The 20425-nt window shown below is 35.5% G+C and overlaps 3 protein-coding genes across 5 annotated transcripts; 1 reads left to right on the plus strand and 2 right to left on the minus strand.

Annotated features, from left to right (window-relative positions):
- LOC109844751 (OTU domain-containing protein DDB_G0284757) lies at positions 2007 to 11504 on the minus strand. 2 transcript variants are annotated; one of them, XM_020413862.1, is made up of 10 exons: positions 11411 to 11504; positions 9672 to 9893; positions 8263 to 8336; positions 3916 to 3970; positions 3691 to 3765; positions 3456 to 3529; positions 3306 to 3354; positions 2798 to 2882; positions 2450 to 2506; positions 2007 to 2360 (listed from the first exon to the last, which is right to left on the minus strand). In XM_020413862.1, the coding sequence occupies exons 2-10, from the start codon at positions 9834 to 9836 to the stop codon at positions 2317 to 2319; spliced, it is 678 nt and encodes a 225-aa protein (XP_020269451.1). In that variant the 5' UTR covers positions 9837 to 9893; positions 11411 to 11504; the 3' UTR covers positions 2007 to 2316. The 2 variants fall into 2 exon arrangements, with proteins under 2 accessions (XP_020269451.1, XP_020269452.1); XM_020413863.1 differs by having other exon boundaries at positions 3241 to 3354.
- Positions 12185 to 15276, minus strand: LOC109845585 (peptidyl-prolyl cis-trans isomerase FKBP17-1, chloroplastic). 2 transcript variants are annotated; one of them, XM_020414857.1, is made up of 4 exons: positions 14943 to 15276; positions 14274 to 14396; positions 12823 to 12939; positions 12185 to 12689 (listed from the first exon to the last, which is right to left on the minus strand). In XM_020414857.1, exons 1-4 carry the CDS (start codon positions 15243 to 15245, stop codon positions 12567 to 12569), a joined length of 666 nt encoding a protein of 221 aa, XP_020270446.1. In that variant the 5' UTR covers positions 15246 to 15276; the 3' UTR covers positions 12185 to 12566. The 2 variants fall into 2 exon arrangements, with proteins under 2 accessions (XP_020270446.1, XP_020270447.1); XM_020414858.1 differs by lacking the exon at positions 14274 to 14396.
- On the plus strand, positions 16193 to 20348 carry LOC109844576 (porphobilinogen deaminase, chloroplastic-like). The gene is made up of 5 exons (XM_020413682.1): positions 16193 to 16444; positions 17266 to 17671; positions 19062 to 19265; positions 19741 to 19918; positions 20017 to 20348. Exons 1-5 carry the CDS (start codon positions 16263 to 16265, stop codon positions 20127 to 20129), a joined length of 1083 nt encoding a protein of 360 aa, XP_020269271.1. The 5' UTR covers positions 16193 to 16262; the 3' UTR covers positions 20130 to 20348.

Genomic DNA, 20425 nt, shown 5'->3' on the forward strand with positions numbered 1-20425 from the left:
GATAAACCTTTATTTTCATTTTTGCTCATTTGGTGAAGCAATTAAAATTGGCCATGTTTTTCATGATGAAATAATTAAGCAGGAGTTTGAATCGTAACTTTCAAAAATAAGTAGCAGGCTAATAATTATCACTATCATGATATACGATGTGTGATATTCGTGATGATATAGTTATTAGCATGTGTTTTAAAATTTGTTAAATCAAAACTCAAAATCATGTACATTCAGATTTTTAACAAATTCTTTTGCATGTTTTTTCTAAAGGTTTTTTGTTTTAGATGAAACCACCGCAAAATATAGTGATACTTCGGGGAGCTACCACTATTGTATCGTAGAAATGATCAAGTGTTAATTCCACTCTAGGGGTTGACACGTGCCCTGAATTAATTATGCATCATATCGACTTGGCCCTGTGCAGGATGAGTCAAGTGACGTCATCACTCGACCCTTCCTAAGAATGACCGAGTCGAAAGGCGCCCTCACTCGGACCATGCTGTTAAGGTCGACTCCACGCCCCTTCATTTTGCAAGACTGAGTCGAGAAGCTCTCAATCCAAAATGGCATGATCAAAAGGCGTCTTTTATCGACCCTCTCGCAAGGCTGAGATGAAAGATGGTCATTCTCCAACCCATGCTAACATCCGATCACTATCACATTTAATGCGTGGATGGATTCATCATTACTTCGACCCCAAAAGTCTTAATAATTTATCAGACCTCATCAACAACTTACTTCCCTTGTCACCCTCGCATTAGTCACAAAAGTGACTCACACTATCTGCAACCAACAACTGTAAAGTATTAGTCGAACAAGCTGACTACTTGGATTCAGACAAAGTTATCAAATTGTCATCCTGAATCTGCTATAAATAGGTGCATTTGACTATTTATAGCAGATTTTCTCATTAATGTTGTGCAGGGAAGAACAATTTGCCTATGAACCAGACATTCAGAGAGTTAGAGGACCTCCGTCAATTTGATCACTCTCATTATTTGACTGTGTGATTTCAAACATCAACAATACTTAAGCTAAAGTATAACTAGGGATTTAACTCAAATTTTTTTTGAAGTATTATCCTAGATTTTCTCATTAATGTTCTTTGCATAGGATGGTCTCACATATCATCTAAGGAATTAGCATGGTACAGCAATATGAGAAGTTCATTGTGATATAAACAACAACAAGCAACACGGTATTAAATCAGTCACTACAACAAAAGTTGTATATATCTACATTTATTTTATAACACATATAAAAGTATCATTTTATTTGCAAATGACTAAATAATAGTGACATAAATAAAAAAAGTAACAAATCACAACACATATTTGTGTTATTAGATATATAATTAAATATAATAAAAAAAGACTAATAGTCCAATATGGATATATGGATTATGAAAGGATCTGTTAATGGGTTTAAACCTTACATTTTAATTACGATGATGATTAAATATTTACGATAGTATATAAGATAAAAAATTCTACAAATAAGTGTGCTTTGGTGAGAGTAATCCTAGGATAGGTAACCTTCTGCAAAGTTATAGTGTTGAATGATAATATTCTTTATATTTTTATGGTCTAAACACAACTATGCGTCATTACTCTTGATACGCATGTGTCACGAATTTCATGATACATGTATGTGTCATCATACATGCATCATGAGTTTTGAGACACATTTTCACATGTGTAGAAAATCGCTCTCCACACACGCTCTAACCACACTTTTGGTATATGTCGCGCTGCATTTGTGCGACACAAATACGTCGCGTTGGGATAAAAAAAATGTATCATAACTAACAATTTTTGGTGTAATAAGTAGAGTACATAATCCATGCTCTCTGAGCATGAAAAAACAATCCAAGTCCCTTCTTACTAACAAATATTCATACAGCTACAAAGATCTCTTTTTGCAAGCAAATCATCGTGTTTTTTCCCCTATTTAGCAGGGAATAAACTGAGAAAGGAGAGCGAGCGCAGGAAAACAAAGAACAATGAAAAAACTGTCACACACAATAAACATGTTCTTTCTGCAGGACATAACCACATATTGGACAAAAAATATACAAAGGTAGTACATACAAAATGAACACATACGGTATGAAGTATACGAGTAACTATACCCTCCTATAAAAGCCAGTGCTTTCTCTTAGGTAGGCGATACCCTTCACGGAAAGTAAAAAAGAAAAAAAATGTCATACACAATAAAACATGTTTCTTTCTACAGGACTTAAAGCACATATTGGCCAAAAATATACAACAGCACAAATGAACATATACTGTATGGGGTAAGTAAATGAATAACTGTACTGTCCTAGAAAAGCCAGTGCTTTCTCTTAGCTACCCGAGTCGGAAGATCTGCCAATAAAAGACATTAATAAAAAATTTTAATTTATGTACGAGGTATACAAATACCGATGGTTGAAGAAAAAAGTTGGAATTTTTACCATCGGCTCCATACAGAGAGTTGTAGTGCACTTCACTCCAGAAGCTCAGCCAGAGCTCTATATCACATGATCAAGACGGACAATTTCAATCAGGAAAATGTATTAGATCTACATCTTTAAAAAAAAAGTCTTTACTTTTAATCATTCCTATTTTTTGTTTTAAAAAAAGAACAAAATTAAAAATGTTTTTTTTAAAATTATTGTAGATATTATTTCAGTTTAAGATTCAGAACACGAAATAAATATGTGCAACTCTACGTTTTGGGAAATTTACAGCTCTGCTTATAAAAGGACAAAATAAAAAGAAAACACAAATTGTCAACTATTTTCTAAGAGCGCATACATTACCTCTTGAAGGATTTTTATCCTTGGGCACAATTTCGATGAGGATTGTATCTCTAAATGATGTAAGCAGGCAAATCTTGGCACCGAACTGTAACCATAAATCAGTATGATAAACTATAATCAGCAAGATCCTAAAAAAACTATTAAAACTTTGTTCTGTTCCTGCTTTTCCTTTTTTCTTCTTAACTTTTTTGCTTTATTAAACTTTTCCTTCTTTTCTTAATTTCTCTCTCTTCAAAGTCCAAGGTCCAAACTTGAGTACAAATGCTTCAACATTCTTCAAAAGTCAAGCTTTTAAACTAGGCCATATAATTGACATATCAAACTTCAGAATATTTATATCTACAAAAATTTGATTCTAATGTCTAGACAAAAAAAAAAAAACATTGATCCTAAAGAAAAACTGAACAAAATAACCCAGGAGGAAACGAGAAACCAATTCTTACTTAAAAGCTTTCGATGGGAGGATCAAAATGCAAAAAACCAACTTCAAATTGAAAAGCAATGTTACCCGATCGGCAGCTGCCTGTAATGTTAGATGATCTCCCCATTCCCCAGACCTAAAATCATATGGATCGGCAAAAATAAATAAAACTTTTAAGCTTCCATTCTAAAAAAATCGCATTAAACAGGAAGTGTAGCAACAAGCATAAGGGCAAACCTTTTCATATTCTTCAGGTAACTTTTGTAATTCATTGGAACATAGCTTTCATAAAATTCCTGGAAATGCTTTAGCTGAAAACAGAATTAATATATCATGAAATCATGAATTAAATCTGCGCTGGAGAAGGAAACTAACATGTATTTGTGAACAAACACGCTACACCGTCAAAATAAGATCATATTCATTCAAAATTAATTAAAAAGAGAGGACACTACTATTACCAGAAAAGTACCTGTTTTATTACTGCTTTCCTAACATGTTTGTGATAGTCAGGATTCCGGAACAATTGATCGGCTAAAGCTCGAAACTGATGTATCACAGCAATGAAGGCAAAAGAAAAACAAAATTAACAATATTGATTAGTGGTAACAAATTGCACTAATCTCCTTTCTTTCTTTTCTTCTCTCCATCCCTTTTTCTGTTTGTTTGGCAAGTACATTTTTTTCAAGACACAAACCTGACAATTCCCATCTCCTTCAACTTGTAATTCAGCTAATCCATATGTGGCAAGCCTGATCATGAAATTCCATGTAAAACTATAAGAACATAGTGTCCTTAATCTCAAGAGAATAATCAAATTACAGATATGCATACGAGATTACCCAAAAAAGTGATGGGTTCAGAAAGAATTTGGAGAAAATTGGTGAGAGAGGGTAGTCTGGGATTACTTAGTAGGGATGTTTTTTTTTGGATGAGTGGCTTCTTTTTTCACGAATGAGCAAGTAAAGTTAAGCTTGTTATCAATTAAATTACAATTTCAAGAGCCTTTTTATGTCAAAGAGCCTTTTTTGGGGGTAACCTATGCGTTTTCACTAGTGGAAGGGTTTGTAACAAAGAAACCAACTTAAAAAATTGTAGAATTGAACTCAAAATCACAGTTTTTCGAACACAACTGACTCCGATTGAATTACACTCAAATGGGTAATCTAATAACTAATTTCGTGATTATGGCTTGAAACATTAATGGTGAAGAAGTACTAGGGAACAACTACTAAATCAGTTCAGTGACATTAATGGTGAAGAAGGATGGACAAATTGATTCTTCAAAATTTTGTTTTTGTCTAATTGAATTATTGAAAATTAGGTGTAATATAAAAACTTGATCAGAATGCACTTAGTTATGAGCGTAACGGTAATTAATTTAGTCTTGGCGTTAATAACAAACTAAAAATAAAAGTAAAAAAGAAGCGGTGATTATCCAATAATCCCAGAAAAACTTAAATGAGAACCAAACCTTATTTTTTGGAATGATTTGTGAGACAACCTAATGTTGAGAATAATTACTAACAAAGAAAATTCATCCAAGAAACAATAAAAAATGAGTTCTTTGTTCCTTGGATTAATTTTTTCTATATAAAACTCATCCAATCAACAAATATAAGATAAACCAACGGAAATTTCTAAGAAAAAAGATTTGGTTAGATCATGACACCCATTCATAACTTGTCCTGTCTTAATTTCCTAAGGAGAAGACGAAAAGGACTAATTAATGTCTTGTATTAAAGATTGAGGATATTTTCTTCTCTAGTAGTTTCAGCGGATCTGTTTACCAATGATGTTTGTCAATAATCAAATCACCTGGAAACATAATTTGCCTTCTCAAGTTGAGATGAAGATTTATGATGGATATGTTTATTTTCTCTTTGACAAGAGATTATCTTCATTTGTGTTGTTTGATGGGAAACATGGCGCCGGGACTTCATTCAAATCAGTCTTCTGAAAACTTAAATGCTGCTGATTGTGCCACTGAATTAATAAAGCGGTTATGCAAATTGTCTTCGAGCAATCTGATGATGCAGGTGCACCTACAAGCCTATTTCTACTAAGGTATATTTAAGTTTTAGCTCTTGTTTTCCTTCTAAAACTAGGGACTGTCAAGGGGATTTCATGATTCCCCTCTGCAATCTCCTCTTAACCGCCAACATCATCTCCAAAAGTTTCACCACTATTGATCCTCAACCACTATCACACATCAGTATTTTCAACTCTGGTTTCCTCCAAAATGATGGCAACGCTAACCGCTTCTATTCACACTCTCGATGATATCCTGTTCTCGCATGCAAGCTCATCGACCTCTTCATATCATATGCAGTTTATTGACCTCTTATTGCATGCAAGCTCAACAAGTTTATATTCACATGCAAATCCCACAACCTCATCTTCATGCATAGTCCCGTCGATCTCCTCACATGTAGTCTTACTGACCTTTTTTCTTCCATAGTTTTATCAGCTTCTCTCTTGCATGCAATTTCATTGGCTTCCTTTTCTAGCGTAGTAATCTACAAGTTATCCATGTTTTCTACCATAAACACTTTCGTGGTTTTCACATTGACAGAATAAAAAACCTGCTGGAAGATTCCATACTTCCTCTCCAAATTTCTGGACGATTCCACACTTCCTGTCCAAATTTCTGATTCAATCTCATGAAAGATATTGTATAACTCGATCAATGATCGTCAATTGACAATCTATTAATGACTTCTCAAACTTGCCAGAAGTAACCCTCAATATAGTTCTCACGTAGAGGAAAAACATGAGATCTGTCTAGGTAACGTAATGGTTCGCGGTATAAAAGAAACAATTTTCCCTTTTTCAGATCTGAATTTTCTTGAAATGATATAGAAGGAACATAGTTCCATCTTAGATAAAAAGCACTTATCCACCTTTCAAAAGTTTCATGCACATGAACATTGCATACAAGACAGTAAACTTCAACAACTTCGGTATTTGACCTTAAAAAATTTCATGCACATGAAGAACTTTGCATACAAGATAGTACACTTCACACTTCAATATTCTTTAGCATAAATAGGCTTGTGTATGCACCTGCATAATCAAGTTGCTCGAGTTGACAATTACCTTAATTTCTCTAACAATGCAGTAGCATATTTCATAGCATTAAAATTTTCAGAAGTCTAATATGGATTAAGCCCAACAATGATTTTACTATTAATCAACGTATATGAGGATAATCTCTTATTGCAGAGAAAATAAACATATCCACCATGAATGTTCGTCTCAACTTGATAAGACAAGTTATATCTCCAAAAGACACTATCAGCAAGCATCACTATTCTTAGTAAAAAAAATATCCATTGAAATTTCGAGACGAAAGGTCCACAATCCTTAATACAAGACACTAATCAACCCCTTTCTTCTTCTTGGGAAACCCGATCGAGACCTTGGGGAAGAGGCTCACCATTATGTTGACCAACTCCTTAAATTTCTTATCGAGATATAGACGTAGCTACTTGGCACTGAATATCGCAAGATAGAAGTAGTTGCTTAGATTGTTCACCATTTTCATAAGCTTTTCTGCAATGTAAATCATTGCAGGCTCGAAAGGGAGAAAAAGATCTTTCCGTGTTAAGAATCTTGAAGAGCAGAACATGTGATTGTAAGGTTATTCATGTGCCATAAATTTCTGAAGGTGAATGGATGTTTGCCATTCAGGATGGAACTGGTGCTCCTCCTATAACATGTCAAACAAATTTAGACCTGGGAAAGGAAAAGTTGTGTTCTTTGTACCATGAACCATCATGTTTACCAAGACCTTATGCTTATTTCCATGTGTGGAAAATATATTGAGGGTAGCTACTGGCAAATTTTTTGAAGATACTGACCAATTGCCAGTTGATGACCACCGGGTCAAATTATACATTGTTCTCTTCTAAGATTGAACCAGAAATTTAGATAAGAGTTATTGATTCATCTAGCAGGATTTTTAGGTTTTTGATTTTGGGAGGCAGTGTGGGGGCAGAACTCTTGAAGCTGGATAGTTGTTGAGAAGAGGCCGGACATTGAAGCCAAATAGCCAAGAGATGGTTGACGATTACTATACATGGTGAACAGAACTGGCAATCACTGTTCATGGAGAAGTGTATCAACAAGAGGCCAGATGTTGAAGCCAAATAGACGCGAGATGGTTGACGATTACTATACATGGTGAACAGAAATGGCAATCACTGTTCATGGAGAAGTGTATCAACAAGAGGCCGGACGTTGAAGCCAAATAGCCGCGAGATGGTTGACGATTACTATACATGGTGAACAGAACTGGCAATCACTGTTCATGGAGAAGTGCATCAACAGTAGCTGTTCATCATTGAATAGTACTCAGGTTATTGTACATTGGTGAACACTGACCTACGTTAGTGTTCATTGGTGAAGAGTACCATGGTGGAGGCTTTCACAATGAGGTTTTCCATCGCAAGGATTTTTCTAATTTGTCTTGCTCTAATGCCACGTGGAGAAAGAGAAAACATATAGATATATTATTCATTTATTCATGAGCCATACCAATCCGCCTATATTTACAGATTATAGGTTGTGTAGGTTGAGTAGAAAGAAACAAATATACAAGTTAATATATGGGAACAAAATAAGCCAAACTAGTCTAATACTTATTCTGACATTTTAAAACCTCAAGGGTCTCTCTATAAGGATATTTGGCCAAAAAACTAGAGTACAGTAGAGAAGGTTGGATGTGTCAGATTTTAAATATCTTAAGGGTACTTTTGTCAATCTTGAAAACCTGTGATTAACCTAATCACCAGTAAAGGAGTTACGCCTTTTATCATAAGCACTCCATTTTCTTTATATTCATTGCACTGTGCTATCTATAACATTCATTCTTTAGCTTACATGCAATTATCATTACATTTTATCACTGTTTCCGTCATTACCTTGCTGATGTACTGATTTTAACTACACTAAGTTCGAGGATGCACTAGGAAAACATCATGCTTTCTACTAAATGACAATACAGGAAACATAACATAATCGTTAGTTTTCATATTATTACCTTTCTGTCAGCCTTTCATGATCTAAAGTTGCATTATCAACATCCGGAATTTCACCATTAACTCGAGGAGTGTGCTGTCAGTTGATATATACAAGCTGAAATTAGTATACAGTACACTGTACGCTATTTCCTTGCCGGATCTAAAAATAATAATAGTAAAGCAAGACTCTTCCAATGAAGCAAAGGATAATCACGAACATGAATATATAATATATATGGCTAACATGAAACCCAGAAAAAAAAGAGACAGAAAGTGATGATTACTAATACAGTATATCTAAGAGCACGAGCACAACGCTCCATGAAGAGATGGGATCACATAACTAAACAAATTAAACTGAACTCATTTTTTATCATCACCTATACCTTTCATTCCTTTTCTAGTCAATACGGTGCATGGGAGCATGAGCCTAATCAAAAAGGCTATTCAAAAGATCAAGCAAAACCAACCGTACCCTAACTCTGTGTGAAGTTCCAAACTGAAGGAAGCTATGGGCAAGTGATGCAATTCCCATAAAACCTAAAGTCCTAATCAGATTGTGGTGAAGAATTTCCCTTATCGGGAGGCAACTAAGATAATGCAAAAGAACGTATCATAAAGTAAGAAACTAAAAGATTAAGAAAGACGCTGTGAGCCATAAAAATTATTCTAAGAAACTGAATTCCTTTATCTTTCTTTTTCTTGATTTTCTTTGGTTATGCGGAATAAGGCAAAAAGAAAGGTAGTCTATTCGGGACTAAAATGATTTTAAACAAGCCAAAAGTTTGGATTGGATGGATATCCATTTGAAATGTAACCATAATTTCCTTATGAGAATAACACCGGACTGATACATTCAATTCCTTCACCGTCAATCATATGAAAAGCACAATTCCAATTGACAAATTGCAGGAACTACAATTAAACTATCTAATCTAAGTAGCAATCATTGAATTATCAATCAAAAACCAGATATTTGATGCTATGATGCACATTACTGAGTCAGGTTAGCTAAGATTATGAATAACAGGAGTAAAAGGTATCAAAGAGATACGTAGCATGTGTTTTTCATTTGTTCCATTACTTCCACAATTTTAGTTAACTCTATTCATGCACACACAATTCAATCCCATCAAAGTATTAGGTTAAACATGCATTCAACGTTGAGAATGTGTTTCCTAGAGGGAAATCATAGAACTGTTTGCATCAACCATCTTTACCATTAGCAAAACCTAATTAAAGCACTAGGAATTAGGAAACCAATTTGACACAATTTTAGAAGAAGGTAATATATCGATAAAAATCAATAAGATTATTAGAACATAAGAAGCATAGATAGGCATACATTTACTAACACAATGCTAAACTAAATGAAACCTATTGTATTTTAACATTAACATCATTTGTCTGTTTAATGTATAGGCCATACCGGAATTGAATCCAAATGTGATAAACGCTTCCCAAGACTTCTATCAACTCTGTGATTTTCTTCTGCTAATATGCTTCCAATAGTCAAGTCTTCCTCATTATCCGGGATTGTGCTACTTACACTTGAGCTGGAGCTTTCACGAACATAATCGGGTTGCTCAGACATGATACCTTAATGAAAGCATTTGGATGATAAAACCAAAGTTGCAGCATACCACAAGATCTGCACAGTTAGAGAATGAATTGCTTAACAAGGAAAAGGAATAAAATTGATATGATACAAGCAAAGGAGACAACTTCACTTACAAATATAAATAAATCAGTAGTAAATATGCATGCAAATCAATTTGATTATTCTATCGAGATAACACTTGGTTAGAATTGAAACACAAACAAGTTGGAATTCATCAAGAGCTGCTAAATTATAATCATCATTTGCACTTTAGTATCCTAAAGCATACACATTTTCAACTTTTAACACTCCAGAATTTTTTCTCAACACTTTAATACCCTAAAGTTAACATCTTTTTTACTTTGATACTCAAAAGTTCTTTTTCTGACATTTTGATACCACAAAGTTTACACCTTTTTTACTTTGATACATCAAACTTTTATTTTTGACATTCAGATACCACAAAGTTTGGGAAGTTTGGCATATCAAAGGTGAGAAAATGTGAACATTTAGGTATCTAAGTTGCAAAATGAGTAGAATATGGGGCAGGAAGAAACTTTAGGTATCAAAAGGAGAAATTTTCAAAACAGTCTCATTCCCTAATTTATTCCCAAAATTCGGCCCATTTCACTTTTATTTAGTGAAATCGACCCAATTTCTGGCCACATCAGCACCATGGCCAGAAACTGGGTCATTTAAAAAAAATGAACTTCTGATTAGTCGGGGTTGCAGCTCTAAGGGGTTGCCAACCAAAATGATCAGGGTTGCTAACCCCGACTATTTGGGGGACTAATTTCAAAAGTCTCCACCAAATAGTCGGGGTTGCCAGCCCCCACTATTTGGGAGCCGGCCAATTTGGAGCTCAAAATTGGCCAACCGTGACCAATTTGGCACGCAAAAAATTATCGGGTTGCCAATCCCGACCAAAATTGCCAGGTTTGGCAACCCCGCCAATTTTTTGCAGAGATTTGAATCGGGGTCTCGAGCACATGCTGACAACCCGACTAATTAAGCAACGCGTTTTTTTAGAAATCGACCCAGTTTCTGGCCACGAATCTGTCGTGGTAGAAACTGGGTCGATTTCGCTAATAAAAAAGAGATAGGGTCGATTTTTGTGATAAAATGTGGTAGTGAGTCTATATTAAATATTTCTCCAGTATCAAAATTATAAACAGTGTGAACTTTGGGAAATCCAAGTGTCAAAAATAAATTTTTGGGTAAAAAAGAAGTAAACTTTAGGGTGCCAAACTGCAATAACAATAAAGTTCTCATATCATAGAGATCAAGTTACCCAATTCTCTATAACAAAACTGCATACATCTAAACTGAGATGAAGCTAGGATCATGCGAATTCATAACCATAACCCCATGAAAATCAATTATATATCTCAATTAAGAAAACCTATCAAAATCTATACTAAGATTTCAGCAAGGGCGATGAAAACTTAAGAAGAAGATCCATGTCTCTATTGACCTCAAAACATCAAGATCTCATCAAAAGAACTTGTTTAAGACAAATAAAAAACCAATTCGAATGGAATTAAGAGTAAAAAGAAAAAGAATCTTACTAAAAGTGTTCGTTTTTTTAGATAATTTTTTTTTCCCTTTTTCCTTCAACAACAAAGCATCGATAATCTTCAACACAAATCTCAGGAATCGTTGTCCTGTGAGCTGCAGTGTCTTCATCTTTAATTAAGGTTATGGTTCGGTACTGGGTCGGGTTCGATCGGATCTGACCTTTTCGTATAGGACCCGTTAATGTGTGATCTACAGCTCAGCCGGTCCTATTTGTAATTGGCTTTTGTCATATAGATCCTAGATTCTTTCTTAAGCATTGCATTTTGAGCATGTCTCTCTCTAAGGTTTAATATATTTAATTTGATTATTTTATGCTTAAAAATAGAAATTATATCTACTACTCTATACTTAAAAGAAGATCCAAAAATTTACTATTTGTAATACAGCAAAATAATATACTATAAACAGTAAATTTAGTCCTCTATATTCTAAGGAGGATCCAAAGATTTATTTTTTATGCTGCAGTAATTCAGTATTTACTGTAGCATGAACATGAACAATATATTTTTTGGATACTCCTTTGAATATAGAGAAGTAGATCGGACCTATGATATAATCACATTTCTGATTTACACTCCGAAATCTAATAGGGTTTTCTAAACAACTTACTGGCTTGATTCTGCCCATATTCTTACCATAGTATAGTAAACTCTTGGGATTAATTTTTTCCAATGATTTATTGATAAACACTTGGAATCAATTATGTTATTAGAAATCCATTTGGGAACTCACCCAAGTTGCTCTAAGCAAATTACAAATCACCATGAGCACACTTCAAATATATGGAACAAATTGGAAAAGTTGCAGTTTTCAGACCCTATGACAGTATGACTATATATTTTCACTATTCCAACTTTGTGCAATACATAGTTACAGGGTTGTAAATTTTTACATGGGATTTCCCCCCCTCCAACAAGAGCAAGATAATTTGCAGTCTGTTTGCTATTGGGAGAACTACAAATTGTTTTGCTTCACAACTTCAATACATCATAATAGATCAATATCTAGAAGATCTCCGCAATTGAGTAAATTATGCTTGGTCAAGATATCCAGATTTGTGCTTGCAGGAGCTTCTCCGTTACAGAGACGCGTACAGATATTCAACATTTCAGAAATCCTTCAACATTTCAGAAAACTTGCTACAGTTCATAGGTGTCCCAGGCTAACGAGCTCAACGTCAAAGATGAGAGTACCGAGAGTAGAGCCTTCCCCATTAGCCAGACGAGTTGGATTGAAAATTGTGGTGAACAATCTCTGGCGATCAAAGAACTGCAAATGACAGAAGAAACGCCGAAGGACAAATTAACCCATTAATCATAGTTGCCAAAACAGTCTATAGAACTCCACTATATGCTTGGCCTTAAAAGAAATTTGGAAGGAAAGGTGAAGAGAGCATGCGTACATTAGGAGGTATAGGCTCTTGTGATGTGTTCTGATATCCTTGTGATGGCGGAATAATGACACGACGAATGCCTCCCGCCTTCATTGACTTCACTGCGGCTTCAATGCCTGAAATAACCTGCAGAATTTACAAAGAACGCAACATATCAGAATTGGTAGGTTCAGTACTTCCTTTGGATCGCATATGCGGGTTCAACTAAATTCTGCAATCTATTGATTTATAGGTATCATAGACCTGGCCTGATCATGAAGAAGTGATCTTTAGGCATTAAATGTCAGTTATTTATGGTCTATAAGGTCTATGTTGCACACGTACACTTTTATCATCAACCACACCCAGGACATGTATTTTATCATTAATGTTAAAACACTTCATGCTAATTGCATATTTTGGCATGCGTGCACCATCCTACATAGGTTAAAACCATATTATCAGGAAAAAAACATAAAAGGTATATATAATAGTGCTAATTTAAGGATATCTATTAACATACGAGGAGAGGTATGTTAAGTTGTCCTATGGAAAAATGACGAATCATGGACTCTTTTCATATTAAAAAAATTGCATTATATGATTATATCTATTCTGTTGCTAAATTTCCGAAAAACACATGAGCACTGAATTTTCATGGATGTGCATGTCAACATATATGTAACTTTTTTAAAGGAACGTATATGCATTGGCATTCTCTCTTTTTCTTGAAGGGACCTATAGTGCTAAGGGCTCCATATGCCAACCTAGTTTGAGAGACATAGGGACAAGCAAGAAAGCTAGATCAATGCTGCAAATATAGATCATCACACATTACCATCTTCAAACATGTAGTAGAATGCAGAAAAAAGATTAAAAGGGCTGGGGACTTCATAAGTATTTTGTTCACTACCCACAAAGTGATTCCATATACAGTGTTTCTTCAAGAAGCCTTCAGATATTTCAAGTTCAGCGCACAAATAAACAATATGGAATAATCATCTATTACAATGGACTACAATGCATTCTGGTTGCTACATGTAAAGCTTTTCACTATCCCTTATGTTTACTTGCCATGTGCATCATAATGCAATATGTATCCCGTGAAATATTCAAGTATATTAAGAGCAAATACATAGTAAATACTACCAGAATGCTTGTCAACTTAAAACGTGCAGGGTCAAATTATTATTGAACTAAACTGCCGAGAAAAAAACATCAAGCAATGTATCTAGGAGGGGAAATATATCTGGATAGTTTCTTTTGAGTGACAAGAGTTAACGAACGAAGAGTAACATACTAAACCCGTAACATATGGGGACTCACAAAGTTGCACAATTGAGAGTAGATCAGTTGTAGGCTTGCACACACAAGAAGACTTTACATCTAAATATGTAGTACGCTTTGTGAATAAAATGGGGGTTTTAAAGCATTTCCTAAGTAATTGAAAACAACACATTTCAATTTTGACTTGATCTTACCTTACCAGACCCAAGGACAAATACAAAAGGAACAGGATCACCCATTTCATCCTTGTGCTCGTAAGTTGAGTCAAACCGCCACCCTTGTTTCGCCGCTAACCTTCCATAATAATGGATTGCAACCTTCACAAATAAGCATACCCATACTAGCCATGGTCACAAACACCAAAATGATCTTAATTCTTAAGCAAAATATTGGGCAAGACTACATAATCTCTCCCAGCACAATATCTTCATGGACTGACCAACGATAAAATTTTCAGTGTCCATTTCTCGTTATTATATATTGACCTTTCTTCACTTATGTTTCTTAATCTGAAGAAACACTGGATGCTCATCCACGTCTGACTGCTAGATTCTTGCCAATGTAATTGCATGAAATTGTAGTTACACTAGTTTGATTCAATCTTAAAATGTTGTAACATGCAACTGTAGTTATAGTGGCAGAGGTTTGTTATAGGGTAGAATGTTTTTCAAACTCATGCCGGGTAAAATTTGAGATCTTTTTGCAAATGCAACTAACACACTATTACATGAAACTCGCTAGCTAAAATTTGAGATCTTTTTGCGACCGCAGCTACAAATTGCGTTAACTAGGTGCAATCATTCATTCATTCATTTACTCATCCATTCTACAAAGGTTGCAGTGAAAGTTCACAACTTTTTTACCTGGTCACCATCAGCAGGTGATGGCCCGTCGCCGGGCCGCAGATCCAGGAACTTGACGCCTCCGGAGCCCTCTAGATCGGAGAAGGCGCCGGCGGCGGTGGGGGTAGGAGGAGGGGCGGCGGCGAGAGTGAGTGGTGGAGAGAAGAGGAGGAGAGAGATTGAAGAGGAGATGGTTAGAGTTATCGATTGTCTTCGATTGAGATTGAAATTGGGGGTTGGGGTTGGGGTTGGGGTTAGGGTTAGGGTCTTGGGAGTGGAGGGACGAGGAGGCGGGAGGAGAACGGAGGAGATGACGAGGAGCATGGCGATTAGGGACTGAAGATAACGGGCTTGGTGTTGGTGGTTAATTACGTTATGAGCCATTTAACCAAAAAGCCCAGAGTATAAATGCATTTTTCTTTAGAACTTACTTTTCAAATTTTTATCAAAGTATTGATTTATTTGCAAAATTTAGCCAATTTTGACCGCAAACTGAGCCTTTTTATCAGGTTTTCCCCCATGAACTTACTGTTTTACCACAACTTATTTTTAACCTCAACTATTTTTCAAATAAAAGGCTTTAGTTCCATACACTCATCTTTCTTTATTTTTAAAATCATGGTGGATGCTGTATTCAACGCACTTATACATTGTATTTCAGTAAAAAAAAATTTCTAAAAATTTGAACTCGTCGTTGCTCTCTTCTATAACCGATCTGACTTCATCAATTTCATGACCCAAGCTTAGCGTAGATGACAACGCCTCTCGTCCATGAACTTGTGAAACAAAGCGATGTGTGTCTCGCTGAGGTTCTGGTCTCTCATTTTTTTGATTTGAAGTGAAATGATCAAAAGTTTCTATGGACGGTACATTTTTGAGAAATTTTTTTCACAAGCATAATTGCAGAGAATACGAGAACTATCAGGCTCATAAACGAAAGGATCTTAATATTTAGGTCGAAGCATTAACTTACAAGTGGGTTGGGTTCAAATAAAGCAAGGTAAAAATATTGGTCTTACAAATGATACGTTGGGGTGGGTTGGGTGGGTGAATAAAAATAAAAGTTATTGGGGTCTTCATCTAATTTTAGAGGTATAGTTCACCAGAGGAGATGAAAAACAAAATGAATCCCTAAAAAAAATTCCCCTCTAAACACCAGAATAACATTGTTTAAAAAGGAGGGGGGAAGAAAGAAATGGGGAAAGTAAAGGGGGGAGAGAGAGAGTTGGAGAGGAGATAGAGATAGCGTGATTGGCCCCCACCAATCCTCTGACGTTATCTGCTTGTTATCCCCCTTTTACAAAAACCCCCCAAAAACCCAGCTCCTCCATCACCGAACCAATGGCAAACCCCATCATCACTATGAGATCCAGTGCGGCTGCCACGTCAGCTCCTGTCCTCCCCCCTTCCTCCTCCTCCAGTAGACCCTTGAAGAGGAGAGCCATGGTGATTAGAGCAGCTCTGGCCGTGGAGCAGGAGGAGAAGACCAAAGTCTCTCTCTTGAGAATTGGAACGAGGGGAAGGTGATTTATGCTCTGCCCCTTGAGTCTGAATCCGTTTTAGGTTTTGCCCATTTCATAAAGTTGTGATTTTGTTGGGGATTTGGCGGTAAATTTGTGAGCTTTGTGGTAAATTTGTGAGCTTTGACCAAAGTTGTGATTTTGTTGGGGATTTGGCGGTAAATTTGTGAGCTTTGTGGTAAATTTGTGAGCTTTGACCTCTGAAAAGAGTGGGGAAGGCTTCTGATTCTAAATTTGTGAGCTTTGTGGTAAATTTGTGAGCTTTGACCTCTGAAAAGAGTGGGGAAGGCTTCTGATTGATCCCAAATTTTGGGGAAATTTCTGATCTTTTTGTTATTCCCGTTGGATTGAGCATAGATTTGACATCGGTTGAATCTTCCTGTATTGCAATAGTCGATTTTTGTGGGAAATTGCTGTTAATATTGATGGGTTACTGCTTGTTGAGTAGATTTTGCCATAAATTTAGTGTACTTTGAGTAATTTTTTTTACTTATTATTCTCAGTGCCATTTGGATTTCGCTTTTGCCCAGAACTGCCATAATTTCCCATCTCAAAAATTTAATGTAATCCTTGCGGTGTATAGCTTGTTTAACATCTTATACTTTTATTTGTATTTTTAAAATTAAATTTTCGGAGACTAATACATTATGTTAAACTCCTTTATATCCGCTGCTTACATTTCCTATCATTTGTGTGATCTTTAGTTCATTGAATGATTAATAAATTGAAGTGAAATTAGCAAGAAGCTTATCATCAATTCTTATATATCCTGGTCATATATTCCATATATGGACAATATTGTTCCTGTTGTTTATGTAGGACAGTCCATTAGCACTTGCTCAAGCCCACGAAACACGAGATAAACTCATGGCTACACATTCTGAGCTTGCCCAAGAAGGAGCAATCGAGATCATAATCATAAAAACCACTGGTGATAAAATACTCAACCAACCGTTAGCTGATATAGGAGGCAAAGGACTATTTACAAAAGAGATAGATGAGGCTCTGTTGGATGGGAGAATCGATATTGCTGTCCATTCGATGAAGGATGTTCCTACTTATTTTCCTGATGGAATGATATTACCTTGTAATCTCCCCCGAGAGGATGTTAGAGATGCGTTTATATCTTTGACTGCGAAATCGCTTGCAGAGCTTCCAGCTGGAAGTGTTGTGGGTAGTGCTTCATTAAGGAGGCAGTCTCAGATACTCTACAGATATCCATCACTAAAAGTAAGTCATATTTTAAAACTTCGATTTAGTTTTAAACTCTTTCAATCCTGTAGATTTATAAGTAATACTATGTGTTGTTTAGTATTAGATAACATGCCTAAAAAACAACGAAGACTAGAAATACTTTTTGTTTGGTAAATGATAATGTGCATTATCTGTTAGCTGTCTACATGATATTTTCTTTATATGCTTATTAAGGTCATATTGGATGCTTGTGATCTCTCATAGTTAACTTTATAGCTAGGTGCACTTCCCTGAACAACTTTTCTTGTCTATCTTATTACAAGTTTTTTCGATTGGAAACTTTGTAGGTCCACTTCCTAGTTTCACTAGCATGGTTGTAGGTATATACATGAGCGTGAAATTGCACATATCAATTGCTAGGTTATCATGACCGCCAATTCTCCTTTTGAGCAGTTGGAAAATTCCTTGTTCTCATTCATATACCAACTTAGTGAAAGGCCAATGTCAAGTTGATATGCAATTATACTGGTCAAAATGTTGACTCTGTCTAGTTGTATGTTTACATGGTTTATGAGGCATGGGATGTAGATTCTGATACTCATCCACAAAAGCATCATTGCAATATTCATCGTTATAATATTCCCCTGAATTATTAGGAACTCTATGGGGGTATTTACTTACCTACGTTGTGATTCTGTTGCATGCTAATCAAATAGTGATCTTGGTCATAGTTCAATCATCACTATCCATCTTGCCTGTTATACTATTTATTTAAATGTGCAGATGACTGTCTCATCTTTTCCGAGGTAGATTTTGGGCAACATGTCAATATTTTTTCCATTATTCAAAAGTGTGAACTATGATTGACCAAATCCAATAAGTTTCATCCTAAACATTTATGTCTAGCAGGAAGAGTAGTGTTGATTGACTGAGTAATTCTTGCTCTTCTAGTGTTCTTTCAAATACACGAGTATATCTTGGTGTGATATCTGATTGAGAAAATGACTAGAATACTATGGGTCTGCTATGAAATTGGCAGGTAAGCCATTGGCTTTCTTTGTCAAAATTATGCTTTGCCAGACGCTTGGAAGGGCTTGAATACAAAGTAGCAGGTAATTCAACCCCATTCTTTACCACTAGGTCGGGCCTCAACACTGTATAAGGCTTCCATTTAACCAAAGTGTTTCTTAGACACTCTTCAGATGCCCATTCATTCATAAACTATTCAAGAATCCATTATTTTTGTAAAATTTCACTTATATTTCTTTTATATATTATGGTTGGTTGATGCTATTTCTTTCACTGTGAACTTTTACCCATCTTTGCATATGTTCCTACTGAGAGAATACCACAAGCCATTCTTCAATAAACCTCACTTTCTGAACACGAGCTCTCCCTCTTTGTGAACAAAATCTATATTGTGCAGGTTGTTAACTTCAGGGGCAATGTTCAAACTCGACTAAAGAAACTCAACGAAGGAGAGGTCCAAGCAACATTATTAGCACTTGCAGGGCTCAAGAGACTGAGCATGACTGAAACCGTAACAGCTACACTCTCCATTGAAGAAATGCTCCCTGCAATTGCTCAAGGTGCAATTGGCATAGCCTGTAGAAGCAACGATGATAAGATGGTAAGCCTGTGATAATTGCAAAATTTTGAGCAAAAAACACATAGTTGACCTAGGCTACTACTGATAGTATCCAAAATTGCAGATACTAGAGATCCAAATTTAAAGTTAGACTTTTCAAATTGGGTTGGATAGGATATAATACACGTAAACTATCTAGAAACAAAGAAAAAAAAAATCAAAATTTAGACATGTTCTGTACTAGGGGTAAAATTCTAAAATGTTGCTTTTGACAACGTAAGATACATGGTTAAAACATGTTGAACCCATTGAGGATTTTATTTTATGTAGTTGATTTGTAGTCAATCACGTCCAACTGTAAAATTTTAATTTAGGAATGCCAAAATTTTGAATTTGATAGCTAACATATTGGCCTAATTAACTCTAAAGTTTGAGCATAAATGTTTGCTAATCTTGTTAAACATATCGCACATTTTGATATGGCCAGTAACTGAAAGAGAAACATTCATGTGAACAGGCTAATTACATTGGTTCCTTGAATCATGAAGAGACAAGATTAGCTGTTGCTTGTGAGAGAGCATTTCTCGAGACGCTGGATGGTTCATGTCGAACTCCAATTGCTGGATATGCACACAAGGACAAGGATGGGTATTGTGTTTTCCGAGGTTTAGTAGCCTCTCCAGATGGAACTCGAGGTGATAATACATTCTATATATATGTCAATGAAAAAATTATTATTCTGTTTGTTGATAAATTTCTAATGGAGATGTATTATTACTTGTTCTCTTAATAGTTTTGGAGACATCGAGAAAAGGGCTATATGAATATGATGATATGGTTTCGATGGGTAAAGATGCTGGAAAAGAATTGATGTCGAGGGGAGGCCCGAGTTTTTTTAATTGGTAATTTTAGAGAGATAATGGGAGTGAAGATAGAAAATTTTCCGGCATTGATTGTTCTTCGGGTTGAGCTGTAACATTATTATTTGTAGCAAGTTAGAACAGTTGTATTAATTATTTGCATTTCTGCTCCTTCCTCAGTCCCTCCCATTTTCTTTTTAATATTTGATGACACTGCACTTCTTTAATTCCCAGTTAGTTATTGGCGTGATGAGTTTGTGTTCAATTTTAATGTTATTGTTGATTCTTGGATAATTGCGTAGAGAATTAAAATGTTTTGGTTTTAATGTAGAGAATTGAAAT

Source organism: Asparagus officinalis, chromosome 6 (assembly GCF_001876935.1).
Source record: "Asparagus officinalis chromosome 6, Aspof.V1, whole genome shotgun sequence".
Taxonomy (NCBI): Eukaryota; Viridiplantae; Streptophyta; class Magnoliopsida; order Asparagales; family Asparagaceae; genus Asparagus; species Asparagus officinalis.